Raw genomic sequence first — 17,044 nt, 5'->3', positions numbered from 1 at the left:
ATGATCCGGTATTCCGTTCAAACCGGTATCCCTTATGATCCGGAATTCCGTACAAACCCATATTCCGTATGATCCGGTATTCCGTTCAAACCGGTATTCCGTATGATCCGGTATTCCGTTCAAACCGGTGTCCCGTATAATCCGGAATTCCGTACAAACCGGTATCCCGTATGATCCGGAATTCCGTACAAACCGGTATCCCGTATGATCCGGAATTCCGTACAAACCGGTATTCCGTATGATACGGAATTTCGGTTTTCAACTTGGAAAATTCCGTACCGGAATTTTTTGGAAAATTCCGGATATGTTCGGGAATTCCGGAATTTTTGCCATCCCTACTGGCTGGTACAACCAGACCTGACTTATCGTTTGCCGCAACGTATCTCAGTCAGTTCAATAAAGGATATACTGAAGAGCATTGGAATAGCGTGAAGCACGTTTTACGCTACATCCAGAATACGAAAGACTACAAATTGACATTTAAGAACAAATCGGAAGGCCTTGTCGCGTTCTGTGATGCTGATTGGGCTAGAGACAAAACCGACGGGAAGTCTTACAGCGGTTACATTTTCACAATAGGAGGAACTGCCGTTTCTTGGTGCAGCAGAAAACAAAAGGCAACCGCACTATCAACCGTGAAAGCAGAGTACTTAGCAATGTGTGAAGCTACCAAAGAATTACTCTGGTTAAAAAGCATTTTGGCTGAATTGGGTGTAAAATCCATATTTGAAGAACCACCCCATATCTATGTTGATAATCAAGGAGCAATGTGTTTGGCCAAGAACCAAATCTGCTCAGACAGAAGCAAGCACATCGACTTAAAATATTTCTTCCTTAGAGAGATGGTGGAAGAAAATAAAGTTGTTTTTAATTACGTCTCAACGGAAAACAACCTAGCCGATATGTTCACAAAACCTCTTGGTGCAGCGCACGTGAAACATCATTGTGAACGTTTCGGATTAAGCGTGGATGAAAACAACATCTCCAAGGGGAAGTGTTAAATGTGGACAGACGAACGGGCTTACCCTATTAGCTATCCAGTATGATATGTCGAAGTTGTTTCCCCGCGGCGATGAACTTTATAACTCTCTTTTTGTTTTTATTACTCTTTCTAAGGCGAGCCGTCAGTCGCTCTGTAACCGTTTTACTATAAACACATGTAAACCTTTAGCTTATTAAATTCGTTTCTATTAGATGTAAAATCTCGTTACTTTCGTTGATTAATTTAATTAGGATAAGCTTAGCGCTCTGCACACTACTATTAACAAAAAATGGTGTAGAAGTACACCTTAAATGGTGTCAATTTTGGCACTGAAAAAAACAGCATATATGGTGTAAGAATGCACCATTATTTTTTACAGTGTGGCTTCACCGGCGTAGGAGTCTTTGATCTATTGGCATTACTTGCGTTTGGTTTCGCAACCTTTGATTTCGTGCCTCCACCCGGCGGTTTAGTCGAAACCGTGGCTGTGGGAAAGTTTCTTCTCCCACTGGATTCACGCGAGGTAGACTTTGCCCTTTCAGTAGGATACAATGAGCTAGAAGGGGTCGCTCGTAAAATTTCTTCTGTTACGCGGCCCTTTTCTATGAAGCTGCGCATTTTCCTTATGTTGTCGTTAAAGACATGGATGCGTAATTCGGGGAGGATATTTCTCTTGCAGAGTCAGTGTACGGAACGCGTAGATTCTGATTCATCGCGGTAATACTGGCGATATACGCGTCAAAAGTGACACTAGCAGGTTGTTTAAACTGCGCTATTTCAAGGCAGAGGGATTCCTCCGCTCTTACTGAAAAGAAATAGTCTCTAAACGCGCCTTTCACTGTACGCCACGTTAGTGCTTGATTAGTCCTATTCATGTCTCTAAACCAGATTAATGCACGACCCCTCAATATTTGGGGTAGAAGCGCGATAATGTCATTGCCCTTCATGCCGTGATATTCCGCGAATTCTGTCAAAGTCCGAAGGAATTCTGGCGCGCTTTCACATTCAACATTTCAACACCACTAAATATTAAGTGAGGGGGTGGTTTTGGTCTATTTTTGGCGGCTGGTCTAGTTCCTAACGTAGTCACAAGCGTTTGAATAGTTTGAATCAAAACGTTTGACGCTGCACCTTGCGGTGGCGGCGGCGGAGGTGGGATTCCTCCTGCCGGTTGTCCTTGTCCATGCGTAGGACTAGTACCAAGGCTTGGAGGAGGAGTGTTCATCCTCGGGGGAGTATAAGATCCCGGTAACTGCGCGTTGATCGCCGCGAACAAAGCTTGCGGATCGGCGGGATTCATGACGCGACAGTTAATGAGTTCAAGCAATGGCACAAGTAATGTTCACAAGTACGCGTGTAAGTACAAATGATAATGTCAGTCTTAACGAGTCCTGGCAAGCTCGCCACTTTATGTAACCGTAAAATTAGAAAGTAGAAAAGAGGGCCTAATTTCACGACTCACAAAGAATTTAAGTTAAAACTAGAAAACTAAGAAGTTCCCAGGCTACCCGTTTAAAGGACTTATTGTCCATTACTAACTATTTTTACCAAGTAGTCCATTGTAGAAAGAAAACGCAGTTCGTGATAGAAATAATACTTGTATTTATTAACGAAACAAAAACGCGTCCGAACACTTCGGTGACAGGAGTGCAAATGCAACTAACAACTGATCCCGTTAAAGACGGAGGCGGGGGTTTTTATTCCGCGAAAACGTTTTTTTAGTAAGTTTGAGAGCAGTGGCGCTTAAGGCGCCACTTCGGGACAATTTAACATTATACAAAAATAAATGTAAAAAATTGAAAATGACCAAAGCAGACGACGCCGTTTTTCCCCGGGAAGGAGGTGCTTGGTGTAGACGGTTACGGAATCATGAACCAGGCAGTACTAGTACAAAAACAAGTATTTGTACAGGTATTTCTACTCTTTTGTAATCGACTAATTAAGTCATGAACCATCCATTTTCAAAAAATGAGTCGAGGTTTATTCGATTGCTTATTTTAAGGAGGATATTATTTTGTGCGGTTTTCACAAAAATTCAATGTTAGGGGGCCGAGATAATCAACATTTTTCCCCTTTCAGGTAATTTAATAGAATAAGAAAGTTATGAACCAGGCAGTACAAGTAGAAGTACAAGTTCAAGTACTTGTACCTGTTTTTCCCCCTTCATGCTAATTGAATCTAGTAGTTAAGTCGCAAACCTGCAATATTCCAGCAAAGAGGTATAACCTTTTTGATTGCGGTATTTTCATAGAGGTTTAATGTTAGGGGGCCAAGATAATCAAGTCTTTCTCCACCTTTTTTTTGGTAATTTAATTGAGTAATTAAATCATAAACCAGGCTGTACAAGTACCTGTACCGGTATCTTCCCCCTTTAAGGCAATTTAATCAAGAAATTAAGGCATGAACCAGCCATTTTGCATCAACGAGGCATGGCTTATTCGATTGTTTATATATTAAGGAGAATATCTTAAGCTATTATCAGAAAAATCCATGTTAGGGGCTGGAATTAATAAAAATTTTCTGCCCCTTCGTTTTAATTTAATATAGTAATTAAATCACTAACCAGGCAGTACTGTACAAGTTCAAGTACAAAATCAAGTACAATTATTTGTTCAGTCTTTTATCCACCTTTGTGGTAATTTAAGCTACTAAATTTGTCATGAACTAGAAACCATTGTTAGTTGGGTGGGTCACGTAACGTGCAATCCTACCAAGACGCCCATCAAAACACCCTCCCGTATGGTCAACTTTACATAAGGCCAACCCATTATTTTGTGGTAGAAAAATCCTGTAATGGTGTTTTTTGGGCGGGGAAAATAAATTTTCAACGTAGGGAAGGTATTTTAACGTTGAAAAGGTATTTTAACCTGGAAAAGGTATTTTAACCTGGAAAAGGTATTTTAACCTGGAAAAGGTATTTTAACCTGGAAAATAGGTATTTTAACATGGAAGAGGTATTTTAACCTGGAAAAAGTATTTTAACGTGGGAAAAGGTCTGCAAGATTACTTGTCCCTGGACACGAGTCAAAAAGGTACTAAGCTTAAACTTTGTTAGAGTAGTATACGACCATATTACTTTCCTATAAGCTTTAATACAGTCAAACGCAGGGTACTGACATTATTGCATTAAAAGTGTAATGGCCGTCACTACTCACTAGTGCTTCGAGTGGAGCGATTTCCCCCACGGACGACAAACTTCCGTTTCTTCCTTACCGAATCATGAAGCCCGCCAACTACGGCACTCTCTTGTGCTGCCACCTGTAAGTTCAAAAACAACAAATTTAAAACATTTAATTGAATAGTAAACTGAAAATATGTAATTCACAAGATGCAATAAGTAGAAGAGTTTGCTTTTTATTACAATATCTATAAACTTGCCAATAGTGAGGACAATGTTCAATAAATTAGTTAATTATACTTAGCCCAAATAAACCCGCGGGTAAATAAAACCCATCATTAAGATCTTCAATTTTGATGAATTTGAATGCTAGAATAATTTAGATAATAATAAATATTTGTTGTTTCAACTTCAAAAGGACCATTTAATATTATTTTTTTATGAAATATTTGGACTTCTTTTTAATAAGCAGTTACTTTTGAATGACAATTTCTACCATTCACCCAAGTACCCAATAAAACCCAGTGGGCTGGGCTTTTTTTAAAAAAAAAAAGCAGGGTTTTTTGAACCCAGATGTCAATGGACTAAGGATGTTTCTTTAATAATGATCAAGGATGTGTACAAAAATGAATATACATTTCTCCAAAATCATTTCCAATAAAAGAAATTTCATTAATGAATGAGCTAGAGAATATTCCCACTGGTCCATGAACAAGCAGAAAGAGAGCAAATTTAGCCAAGTTAAGTTAAACTCCTGAGAAATTTAATTGCGTGAGGATAAAGAAAGGCTAATAGAAAGCCAACTTACAGATTGAGACATTGAATATGTATTTTTTAACACTGCGATATATAAAAATTAAATCTATGCATATTTTTTAAAAAAACCAAATATACATAAAATAATTTTCATTTATTAAATGGATATTGACGAAGAAAGATTCAAGACTTCATCATAGCCATGCCCATGAGAGCTTTTTTAAACTTTGAACTATATATATTATGAAAAGATCCTTTGATACGCAGCAGGATGGTATAAATTACATTCTTTTAACCATATCAATTCCAATAGGGGATAGACATTAAACAGAATGAATTAGTCTGGCAGTTTCTTTGTTGACTTAAGGCATGAATCTATATAACTATAGTTATACTGTATAGATTCATGCTTAAAGCAGGAGCAGATGACAAAGGAGTCTCGGACGCTACCTTTAATAATGTATAGTACAATGGGAACCGCGTACGTCACGATTATTAACAAAATTCATTACGCCAGTGCCACCTCTCGTAGGAAATTTGCTCTTTATTTTCCAACCTATGGCAGGGCTGCAAAGTCTCGAAAGGAGATCTGGGAAATCATATATCTTTAAAAAAAGTGTCGTCTGCTTATAATAGCCTAGGCTTACGTAGCGGTGAGTTAAAAATGGATTTAAACGGGGTTTTAGTGTTTTTGGAGCCTGAAATTGATAAGGAAAAGCCCAGCGAGGAACGTATCTTTATTATTAAACAACTAAAATGTGCTACAGGGCCACATTTTTCTGAATTTCTTATTGAATTAATTGATAACTACAAGAGGTTGGAAAAATAAATTTTCGACGATCATTTTAAGCCTAAAAAGCAAGGTAGACTAAGAAAAAAGAAAGATGTTGATAAAGAAGGAAGCAATGCTGATGAGCCTCGTAAACAAACAAAATTTGTTATGGCAAAGTTTATGTTTGATTATCACGAAAAGGCTATCTCAATTAGAGATGCTTACTTCGGAACATTCAAAACATTGCTCTCAAAAGATGAAACCATAACACCTGAGCTAGAATCTGAATTACAGTCAGTTTTATCACTATTTACAAGCAAAGTGTTTAATATGGACAATTAATGGATCAAAGGGCAAAAAATAATTCAACATTAAATATAGAAAATGTCAAGATGAAGGAGGAAAGTCTAGGCGGATTGTTTAAATTAGGAGGTGGTGGCTAGGGTGGCATCAGAAGAGTTTCCGTAAAGGGAAAGAAGAAAAATCTTTCCACAAAACAAATAATTGAACAACATCAACTATTCAAAATGACTGTTCTGTTCAAAATGACGAAGATAGAAAAGGAGAAAAATCTACCAATAGAGCTAAAGGTTCTTGACGAAGGAGGCCTACTTTTCCCTAAACCAGGGTTTCTTCCATTTGTTAAAAGAGTCAACGATGAAACTAGAAAGTACGCAAACTCTAAAAATTACAATTACTACGGAGTAAATTTGATCAAAAAAACAACCGAACACGTTTGGAGCCTCAAAAGTGAGCTAAGAGATTTGTATGAACATGGAATATTGCTTGAAAATATTAGAGTTGTTAGTCCGGAAATTTCTGATAAATTTTTTGAAATATGGCTAAGAAAAATAGTTCATTGCAGAATTCAAGAATTTCTTAGTAGTTATTGTAAAATGCAAAAAGAAAAAAAAACAGATGTTAGTTTAAGAGACAATTTGTTGGCACTCTCAACTCGAGAATCTAAAAAATCAAAAAGGAAGTCAAAAGATCCCAAAATAGTAAAACAACATAAACCAAAAATCTTAAGCAAGTTAAATGTTCCAAAAAGAAGCTGTACTATTAACTATAGCGAAACTGATTCATCAAGTACTTTTGATGAACCCAGCTCTAGTTCAGTGATAACTAGTCATAAGGCGTTACCAGAAGTAAATAACAAACAAAAAGCCACTAAAAAGATAACTGTTCCTTATAAAAGAAGCACAAGTCAAGCTCATCCATCAAATGCTGGTAATGCGTGCTGTTCCTCAGTGGTAACTAGTCAAAATGATAGGAATAATCCTACTAAAATAAGCAAGCTTCGAAGAAGCCGGAGAATAGCTACAAGAGTTCTACTGGATGAATTTGACTAGAATAGCAAACTGAAATCTGATAAAAATCATGTTTTACCTGATAGTTCCTATTTTAACCAGTGGCGTCACTAAGTATCCAATTTATTTTTTGAGGGATAAAGCCCTCCTCCCCTAAATTTCAAGTCAAATTGCTTGTAACCTCCCCCCTCCCAATTTTTAAATTCTAGCAACACCACTGTTATGAATAATTCAAATAAGTGATATTACCGTGTGATATAGCCACAAGAGTTTTATTCGATGAATTTGACTTAAATAGCAAACTGAAAATGTGATAAAAATCCTGTGTTACCTGATAGTTCATATTTTAACCAGTGGGGGTCACTAAGTATCCAATTTTTTTTTGGTTTTTGAGGCATAAAACCCCCCACCACCAGATTTGAAATTCTAGCAACACCACTGTTGTGAATAAATCAAATAAGTGATAATACCGTGATAATAAGCCATTGGTGTAAATTCTAAATTTCAATGTGATTTTTTTAAAACTGAATTAAAAAACAATAAAAACAAACCCAAAGACTAGTTTTACAAATATTAAATTTTATTGATTTTACAGAACTAAAGATTTTCAAATTTTAGATTTCCCTGCCAAATGAATGATCCGTTTAAAAGCAAAGTTACACACCAAAATATGAGCTACTAAGGATGTATTGTTTCTTTTATAAATCCCCACTTCTTATGTATAACGGTACATCCCTGTAATCTGCGTTTGAGGAATGCCTACCAGTAATGTTCGCTCTTACTGCAACAGCTTTACGGGCGTGGGAGAAATTTATACTAGATAGTTTACTTCCGGTAGAATATTTAAATTGCGCAAATAAACTTTCAACGGCACTGCCATTTATTCGAGATGGTGAAATGAAATAGCCTGGGTTTCTTTTAATAAAGTCCAATGCAAGGCCTTCCATTCCATAAACGCAGATTCTGAGGAGGTCCCATGTTTGCCAGGAGATGAATTCTTTTTGCGTTGCTTTGTTGGGTTGGAATTCTGGGTTTTCATTTAACAATTCTATCGCCCAATTCTCAAAGAAACTATATCCCTCTCTAATGGATTTCAAAATAGCAGAGTCTTTATTTTCAATTTTTCCCTTATCCAAGAACCCATTTTCGAAAAGTTTATTGCATGCTTGTAAGTAATAATAGCATTGCAAAGCTCCAGAACGGCTAGCCTGCGATGAAGTACTGCCATGAGAGTGAGCGTATAGTTCTGACAAAACTTGGGGTTGCTGCATAATTTTTGACGGCTTAACGTTCGGTTTTGTCCACGAGTCCCTGATTACATAACTTTTTAAAAGACGCGATACAAAACGCATTTGACCATTTTTCGCACGTTGTTCTTCTCTCTTGTAAAGGTCCTCTATTTGTTTCCATCCAAATTTATTTTCATTTCTGATAAACTCCTTTGGGCCATCTTCTCGAGAGGCGTAGAGTTGGCCGATGAAATTTTTCAAATCATGAGTTGGGCATGTAATCCAGTATATTTCTCTGTTCTTGGCAAATGGGTGCTTAAATTTAGGGGAAATATCAAAGTTGAAGTCACTACCAACATTCTTATATCCGAAGGCGCCTTTAATACCCATTGTCAGTTTTATCAGCGAATGATTTGACCTAGCACCGTCACAAACTAACCCAATAACTTTAAAATTAAACTGTTCAAAAATTCTTAGAGTTTCGTAAAGGCATGTTAGCATAAAAAAATGTTAACAGAGTGGCTTGACGAGAAATAAGGTCCAATTAGATCGAAATCGGAAGACATATCCCTCCATAAAAATTGTAAAATATATTGAGCCGGTTTTGGAGTTTTCTTATGGGCGTTGGAAAATACATCGTGTAAATTGGGAAATTCTTCCTCAGTCATAGCCAGTCCCATGAATGAATGCCACTTGGAATTCCATATAACTTGATCAATTACTTTGACCTCATATAAATATGAGAACCCCCTCACCAAGGGGTTCTTTTTCACCCTTAGATTTCTTTTCAGCTTGAAAGGCGGCGTATTTTTTGTTTGGTCTTTCATGTAAGCGAAGTCAATTCCGGGATCGCTGTCATATTTTTTAGCTTTGGCTCTTAGTGTGTCCAAGCTTGGAAGTTGTAAAATTCCAAAATCACGTATGGCGTCAAACGCCGCTTTACTTCTTGTATAAATAGCCAAGGCAATTCGATAAGTTATGATATTCCAGCGATTTTGCTTTGAGCCTGTTTTGCATTTAATTTGGTCTTCAAAAAATTTCTTTTTGTCGTCACAATGTTGTCTTTCTGAATCCCTCTTCGAAATATTTCGTAAGGCTTCTGCGCTTGAAGGTAATTCCTTGCAAGTTTCGTCAATAACATGATCAACTTTTTCTGAGTGGTTTGTGTTTATAAGGTCGACTAAATGTTTTAATTCAGCTGACTGATCACTATTTAAATTTATATCTTTTTCCTTTATTATTGCTTCTAATTTCCTTAGTTTAGCTTGCAATAAGTCTCGAGCGCTTTGGACACGACATAATCTGACTTTTCTACTTCTTGGTGTTAAAAAGGATATAGGATAATTGCTTGATATCCGCATGCGCTTCAAGTTTCGGTCTGGTGTTTCATTTTTTTTTCGTTTTAGCACTCTTGATCAATTTTTTTGTAATAAACAACAGTTTTGGTACTTTTCCAAATAGTTATCACCTCGTACCGGTTTTGTCTTATTAAAGAAAACGGGACAATCAGTTGCTTGATATCGCAAAACAGGGGATATTATTTTAAGGAGTTTTGGATTATTTGTTACACGAGATTTTGGAAGCTCGTTAATAGAATGATGGTTAATTCCGGAGCAAAACACCTTATTATTTGGCTTGGAATTGAAAAGCAAAAGGTTAAGATATTCTTTGAGTTTATTATCATCCACAACTTCTAAAATTCAAACCCTGTATGTCAAATTGGAGTACATTTCTTCATTTAGAATTCCAAGAGTTTTTTCAATCAGTTGTTTATTTATTGGCACGTCAGCTGTTTCAGTTGCACAGTCAGAAATCTTGGGCAAAATAGTTTGGCTTTCTTCACATTTCGATTCAGAAACTCGTTTTTCCAACATAATATTACACTGTGTTTGAATAGACTTAAATTGGAGTGAAGGTTTTTGCGTAGTTTTACCCAATGATGGTAAAATATAACACTGTGTTTTGGCATCCTTCAAAACTTTGCTTTTATCTTTCACTCCAGTGGGCACAAATTGTTCGTTAAGCCTTGGCTCACTTGGCTTTTGATGTGTTTCATTACTAGTTTGCGCGTACTTTGAGGATTTAGCAGGCTTAATATTACAAAGCGTAGTTTTATCTTTTTTCTTAATACCACTGGTTACAGCTGTTTGAAGGTAATAATTATATTGCGTCGATTTATGTCGCGAACCGATGGCATCCGCTTCAGTGGCCGCCATTATCTCGATTTTTTTAACTTTCTTTTCCCACTTCCCAGCAGCCTTTTGTGCCCGGTACAATCTCACCAAAAGCTTCGTCTGCTATTCTGTCTGATAGCTATCGATACCACTACATTTTTGACTTAGCTGTGACGTACGCGGTTCCCATTGTACTATACATTATTAAAGGTAGCGTCCGAGACTCCTTTGTCATCTGCTCCTGCTTAAAGGGATAGACTATCAACTTTTCTCTGCATCTCGACATTAAATGGAATAAAATAAATGTTTAATAAAACCTTTTTGGCTAATTTTATGCAATTTTGGTGGCTAGAACGAAATGAATGGGGTGAAAAGAATTAGACCGAACCATTTTTAATTCAGCGACAGTGCTATCATCTTCCGATATATCAGGACATTTTGGCGCACGGAGATGTTTCTATTTGTTGATAATTAAGAAGAAACGGTTATAATAAATATTAATTTACGTTTTTTATTTGTCATTCGTTCCCGCCTCTCGGGCGTGGAAATGAAAACATTCCCTGATGCTGAAACAATGGACGTTTCATATCTTTTCTACTGCGTCGTCGTACTAGAATGAAACTAATGGGGTGAATAGAATTAAACCAAACCTTTTTAACTACAGCGTCGCAATTTTTGAAACGTTCTGCTGCAAGTGGCTACCCTCTGGCTACAACGGTTTAAGTTGTCAAAAGAAAACGTACCTTGCGTTCTAGCACGTCTTTTAGCCTCCTCGTTCATTTTTAAGTCCTTTATAAATAATGATACGAAAATGTTGATTGACCATCAGTCGTAATCCAAACGTGACTTTCCAGTTCGAACACCAGAAGAATGATGAGAGAAGCCTTTCTCCCCGCGCATTTTTTTTGCGTGAGGGAATACTCCGAGGGGTCCATCGCTGCTTCGAAGATGTTCTAGTATATAATTTTTCCTAAAATCTTATCTTTTTTTTAAACATTAGAAAAAATTTGGAATATTTATAATTTTATAACTTTCCGAGTGACGTATTTCAAGTTTCGATTCTTGAAAATTCACTATCAAATCTTCAAGTTTCATTACAATTTCAGCAAATTTTGCAATTTTGTTAAAATATTTGGTCGAATCTTTAAGTCTAAATTGATTTTTTATCAAATATTGGTAGAAATTTAAATTATACCTAATATTTTTGAAAAGAATTCTAGCAATCTTGATAAAATTTCAAAATAATATCGAAGATTTAAAATTCGGTACGCATTTTGCAAAAGTGACGGACCCATCGGAATACTCACATAGAAGGGGGGAAGAGACCTAGCAAAGTTACGCCCTAGGATTCTGGCTAATTTTACCTTGCCAAAGGCAGGAACCAATGGGACGTGGAGGTGCTGCTTTTGGGAGGAATTTTTTTCTTGGTATAGACCGGAACAGATTCAGGATAAGAAGAACGAAGGGATACAGTTTTGGTGTCTTGTACCATCATCTCATACTTTGATGAGAATATGCATAAATCTATGCTTAATTTGTACTTAATAAGCCTGAAAGGCTTGGTTGTCCTATTTCAAGTCTTTTTCGGATTACAAGGCTTATTAGACTAGAGTACTTTTTCGCGAGATTTGATTGTACACTTAGTACTGAAATCAAATATGTCCTTTTAAAAATATGTAAATAGAGTATTAGATTGAGATTTAAGAACAGAAGAGAGAGAGAGAAAATAAGAGATCTTGTCTTGATTAGTGTATGGATTAAAGGACTTGATAATAAAGTAATGTGGCACCTAATGAAGGTAGACCGCTAATATTTTTCACACGTGACTGTAAACAGCGCCTATTAGCTTCTTCAGACTTTTTATTATACCCTACTCTTGAGTCTTGGTCATGCTGTTTTTCGAATCACGCCAATGTGAACTATGCTTTCACCCTTCGTTATTATTATCCTGTATCAGTTCTTTTATTTGGCTATCAACTCTTAAAGGCAAGGGCTTATGATAAAATCATCATTTACGAATCGGTATTAGCTAAACTATGCCACATTAATACCCACAATTCAACTTCTAAGCTTGAGAGTAGATACTTAGTCATGCTAATATGAAACAAGATGATCTAGTCATAATTTTCCCATGTTCACGTTGAAACCCTAAAAAGCCTAAAAAGAAATTAAAAATACGTCATCTACAGGAAATTGAAAATGGCCTTCAGCTTGAACGTTTTCCATTCTAATTCTAACGTCATTTATATAGACGTTATGACTCTTATCTGTAGCTAGACAAGTTATACGGCGAAGACGCTATATGGGCGGAAAGTATAACCGTTGATTGACGATAACAACAATTTATCTTTTTGATATTCATCTGTGTATTTTAAAGTCACGATACAACGAATTTCATATGCACATATAAAATGTCTAACAAAAAACTTTGTTATCGATTTATTTAATACGCTACTATTCATTTACAGTGGCATCGCTAGGCCTTTTTTGGGGGGGGGGCTATAGTCTCTCCAAATTTCAAACTAAGCTTCCCCGTAAAACGTTCCAAAAAAGTCTCCTAGCCACCCTCCCCCCACCTCCAAAGAAAAATTCTATAGTAATGTATAAAAAACTATAGTGATAGATTCGTTAAGTTTCATCTAACGAATTTCAATATCAAAGTCAAACTCAAACGGTGATTTAAATTGCTCGGATGAATTTACGTCTAAAAGTAAATTCTCCTTGATATTGGTTGAAGGAGGTGTCACCCCTTAACTATCGACTGGTTCGCGAATTGACCACACTTGGTCACTAATAATAAGGACTTTCATTTAATTAAAATAGTTTAGTATACAATTTACATTAGAGGTTGGTTATTTTACTGGCTAAAGTCTATAAAACCATTGAAAGAATGAATGGTTTATTTGTTTTCTTATACAAAGTTCCCTTTTATAACGGGGAGGAGCCATTGAAGATGGCTCGCAAGCATGACATAACATTATATATATATATGATATTTACAAGAGTGATATTTGTGAAAGTTATGGTATTTAAAATGTTAGCAAAACAAGGCACAACGCGCACGTAGTCTATTAATATTGTTATTATTAAGAATATAGTTAATGGATTGAACGCAAAGTCTGTCTAGCGTTGCCTCTTGGCGCGAGGGAACTCACCTAATATGGCGGCCCTACCTTGTGCGTTCGTTTTTCTGCAAGTATTTAATGGAATGATCCAGTGGTAGCGAAATTCCGAAAGTCTCTTGATTTATGTTTTCTCCGAGTCCTTCGTAGAGAAAGGTTTTGGTCCCAGCCGGTGGTAAGAATTTCTAGGGATAGGTACTTTTCGAGGAATATTTAAAATTGGCATGAAAAGGTTCAAAAGGTTAGGGTAACGTGCGACTTCTCTTAAAATACCTGGAAATACAAGAAAGCGAATGGCACACAGCATGCTTAAAATTAATGGAAATTACAAGAAAGTGAATAGAAAATAAACACAATAAAAATTGCGAGCGCGAGTAATTGGCCTACTATTTTTGACACAAACAGTGTAATTTTTAAGAAATAAATAAACCTCTCTAGCATCCGCGAATGAACAAAAAACAAATAAATAGAGCAGACCATTCAACAGGTAAAATGTTTCACTTTCCATCGAAGGCAGTCCCGGAGTGGCGACTAAAAGCAAACCAAACTAAAACTAAAAAAAAAGATTCATCATAATCAGATATACCCTAAGTGGTTCAAATCAAAATGAGTAATTGGTTGCTTAATTCTACTAGCGCAGTTGTTGCTAATCTTGCAAAAGATCATTCACGGAGTGACGGAGACTTTTCGGATACAGGTCTACACATATTCCCATGAACCAATTATAGAAAATTTAGTTATTAATTTCTTATAAGGGACCGTCAATAAACTCCGTCACACGGTCCGTGGCAAGGAGAAGGGAGGGGTTCTTCGATGCGTGACGTCACGTTTAAGATTAATTTTATTACGAGGCAAATTGGCTCTCTTTTGATATAGAAGAAATACCACATAAGTCCACCCTGGGAACGATTTCTACAATAATTTAACCAAATTTATATTTCATCATCGCTTAAATAGTAGAAACTTTAAGCAATAGACAGTTTAAGCTTACACCTCCAAAACGCGTACGGGTACGTGTGGAAAGTTTACACGTACACGTCGCTTTTATCGTTAAGCAGCTCCGCGAGAAAACGCGTAAATATAGCCCGATAGTTAATAACTGCACGCCATCTGGAGGGAAAATTCGTGCAGTTCGGACGTTCGGTACGGTTATTTGTTGCCGCCATTTTTGTTACATTTGCCAAATGCTAATTGTGCCAAACTGCCAACATGTTTACTTCGAGAATAAATGCTAATCTGTCTAAAATAAGTCAGCCTAATTTCGACGAAATGAGCGACGATAGTTTCCAGGAGGAAATTGTTGAAACTGGTGAAAGAAGCATTTTAACAGAATTCAATGGGCAGGAGTTTGAAATTGTAGATAAGGAAAATTCCCCCCTAAAGACAAAAAAAAGTAAGTTTAAGACATCTGCAATTAATAACGTTGCTATTTTTTAACTAATCAATTTTATTTCACAGAATAAATAATCATGGAGCCTCTGGGGCTGCAATTAAAAAGACACAATTCAGATTCAACTTGCTTGCCGATATAAGATTGCTAAAGGAAGTGGTGTTGGTGAATCCATACTCACTAAGATCACCTTCAAATGCAACCGCTTGGGCCAACGTGGCAGAGAAATTAAAGGAATTGTACCCTAATTTATGCCCAAGACGCTGTAGAGAAAGAACAACTCTTCTCCTCTCCGATTTTATCAAAGAAGATAATAAACATTTACGAAAATCTGGAACTGAAGAGGAGGTAACGGAAAGGGATGAACTTCTTCAAGAGTTGAAGGAATTAAAAGAAGAGGGTCAAAACGCCCTTACTAATACAGAGGTATTTACCACAAGCCAGAAAAAGCGTAAAGAAGCGGAGGATACAGCCAGGGGTGTTGAACTAAGGAAAATGGCTTTACAATCAAGAACCCCAGTTAATGGTAAGAACTTGTCATATAAAAAACAGTATCAAAAGGTGGGTCGAAGAAGAGTGCAGCAAACCAGTAGCGGAAATTGGTTTCTACAGTTGTTCCGATAGTCTGCCCCCCTTTCGATACTGGGCTATATGGTTTTACAGTTGTAATGTAGTTTTTATGTTAACTATAGATATGGATGAAACTGTAGATCCAGTATCTTCAAATACGAAAAGACACAGAAGAGACGTTTTTCAATATTTACGGGAAAAACATATCATGGAAATGGACATAAGAAAAGAAGAACTGAAGGTAAAAGAAAGGGAACTTAATTTAAAAGAACGAGAATTAGAATTGCAAGAAAAGAGGCAAGAGTGTGAAAGGAAGGAAAGAGAAGAAAGGCTTGATCTGGAGAGGAAAGAAAGAGAAGAAAGGTTTGAGCTTGAGAGGAAAGAACGGAAAGTGATCCTTATGTTATTGAACAACATGATTGAGAAACTAGGTTAACAAGGAAATTTTGAATAAAACGAAACTACGTCAATGAATCAAATTTGTCGATGAATCATTAAATTTCTGCTTTGGTTTAATTTGCATAACTTAACAGTACACTTGTTAATTCAAATTATTACTTAGCATAACACTTTCGATGCCTTTTGAATCTATGAAATATTTTCAATAAGAACTATACCCACCGTTTAAAAAGATCCAAATGATCTTGGAACACTCAAGACCGAAGAAATGTTCTGGAAAAAACTAATTAAAACCTAGCTATTTATACCTACCGTTTAAAAGAGGTTGGTGAAATTCTGAAATTAAATAATTAGCGCTACTGTTGATTTACCTATTCAATCTTATATTTACCTATAAAATTTTATTCCTATCAATAGTAGGTCTTATCTGTTAGCTAAGCTTCATTTTGTACTCTTTTTATTATATTATTTTCATAACCACTGCTGAGCGCTATTGGCAGAAAGGTCCATCAACCTCCATGCCGCTTTGGGGTCCAATTCAGTTTGGTCACGACATAACACCCAAACATAGTGCATTCTTAGAATTTTTTCCTTAAACACAAAGCAGACGCGCGTATTTAGAAATATTAAACGTTTCCATAAGTAACTCAATAAGCTCTAACATTTGAACTAAACTTCGTCAATGGTCTTCAATTTAAATTAATCTACTTGCGAATGTCTAATAAATGATGTCACAACTTGACTTAGAAGATGCTAAATCAATCTTATGACATTATTTATAGACACTATGGGGTGTTGTTGTCTTCTACCCATTTATACCTACCGTGTAAAACAAATCTTGGAAAACTCAAGACCGAAGAAATATTCTGGAAAAAACTAATTAAAATCTACCCATTTATACCTACCGTTTAAAACAAATCTTGGAACACTCAAGACCGAAGAAATATTCTGGAAAAAACTAATTAAAATCTACCTATAAGTATTTATACCTACCGTTCAAAAAAGATTGGTGAAATTCTGAAATTAAATAATTAGCGCTACTGTTGATTTACCTATTCAATCTGCAATTTTACGATGAAATTCTGAAATTTTTTACGATGAAATTCTGAAATTTTTTACGATGAAATTCTGAAATTAAATAATTAGCGCTACTGTTGATTTACCTATTCAATCCGCAATTTTACGATGAAATTCTGAAATTAAATAATTAGCGCTACTGTTG

The 17,044-nt window shown here is 36.2% G+C and overlaps 1 protein-coding gene across 1 annotated transcript; it reads left to right on the top strand.

The window, feature by feature from the left end:
• Positions 1-14,672: 14,672 nt before the first annotated feature.
• Positions 14,673-15,892, top strand: LOC149645950 (uncharacterized). The gene is made up of 3 exons (XM_089850425.1): positions 14,673-14,809; positions 14,922-15,379; positions 15,546-15,892. The coding sequence occupies exons 1-3, from the start codon at positions 14,673-14,675 to the stop codon at positions 15,857-15,859; spliced, it is 909 nt and encodes a 302-aa protein (XP_089706551.1). The 3' UTR covers positions 15,860-15,892.
• The last annotated feature ends 1,152 nt before the right edge of the window (positions 15,893-17,044 follow it).

The sequence above is a fragment of the Phalangium opilio genome, unplaced genomic scaffold (genome assembly GCF_054372755.1).
Source record: "Phalangium opilio isolate 3A_F unplaced genomic scaffold, DU_Popi_V2 ptg000090l_1, whole genome shotgun sequence".
NCBI classification, from domain to species: Eukaryota; Metazoa; Arthropoda; class Arachnida; order Opiliones; family Phalangiidae; genus Phalangium; species Phalangium opilio.
Note: the sequence above shows the minus strand (reverse complement) of the source record. Positions and strands in the feature narration are given on the sequence as shown.

What these genes read in the sequence shown, in the direction of transcription:
- LOC149645950 (XM_089850425.1), top strand. Translation starts at nt 14,673, where the DNA reads ATGTTTACTTCGAGAATAAATGCTAATCTGTCTAAAATAAGTCAGCCT. An exon ending in ACAGAATTCAATGGGCAGGA is followed by an intron (nt 14,810 to 14,921) that starts GTTTGAAATTGT and finishes TTTATTTCACAG; the next exon opens with AATAAATAATCATGGAGCCT. An exon ending in ATCAAGAACCCCAGTTAATG is followed by an intron (nt 15,380 to 15,545) that starts GTAAGAACTTGT and finishes TGTTAACTATAG; the next exon opens with ATATGGATGAAACTGTAGAT.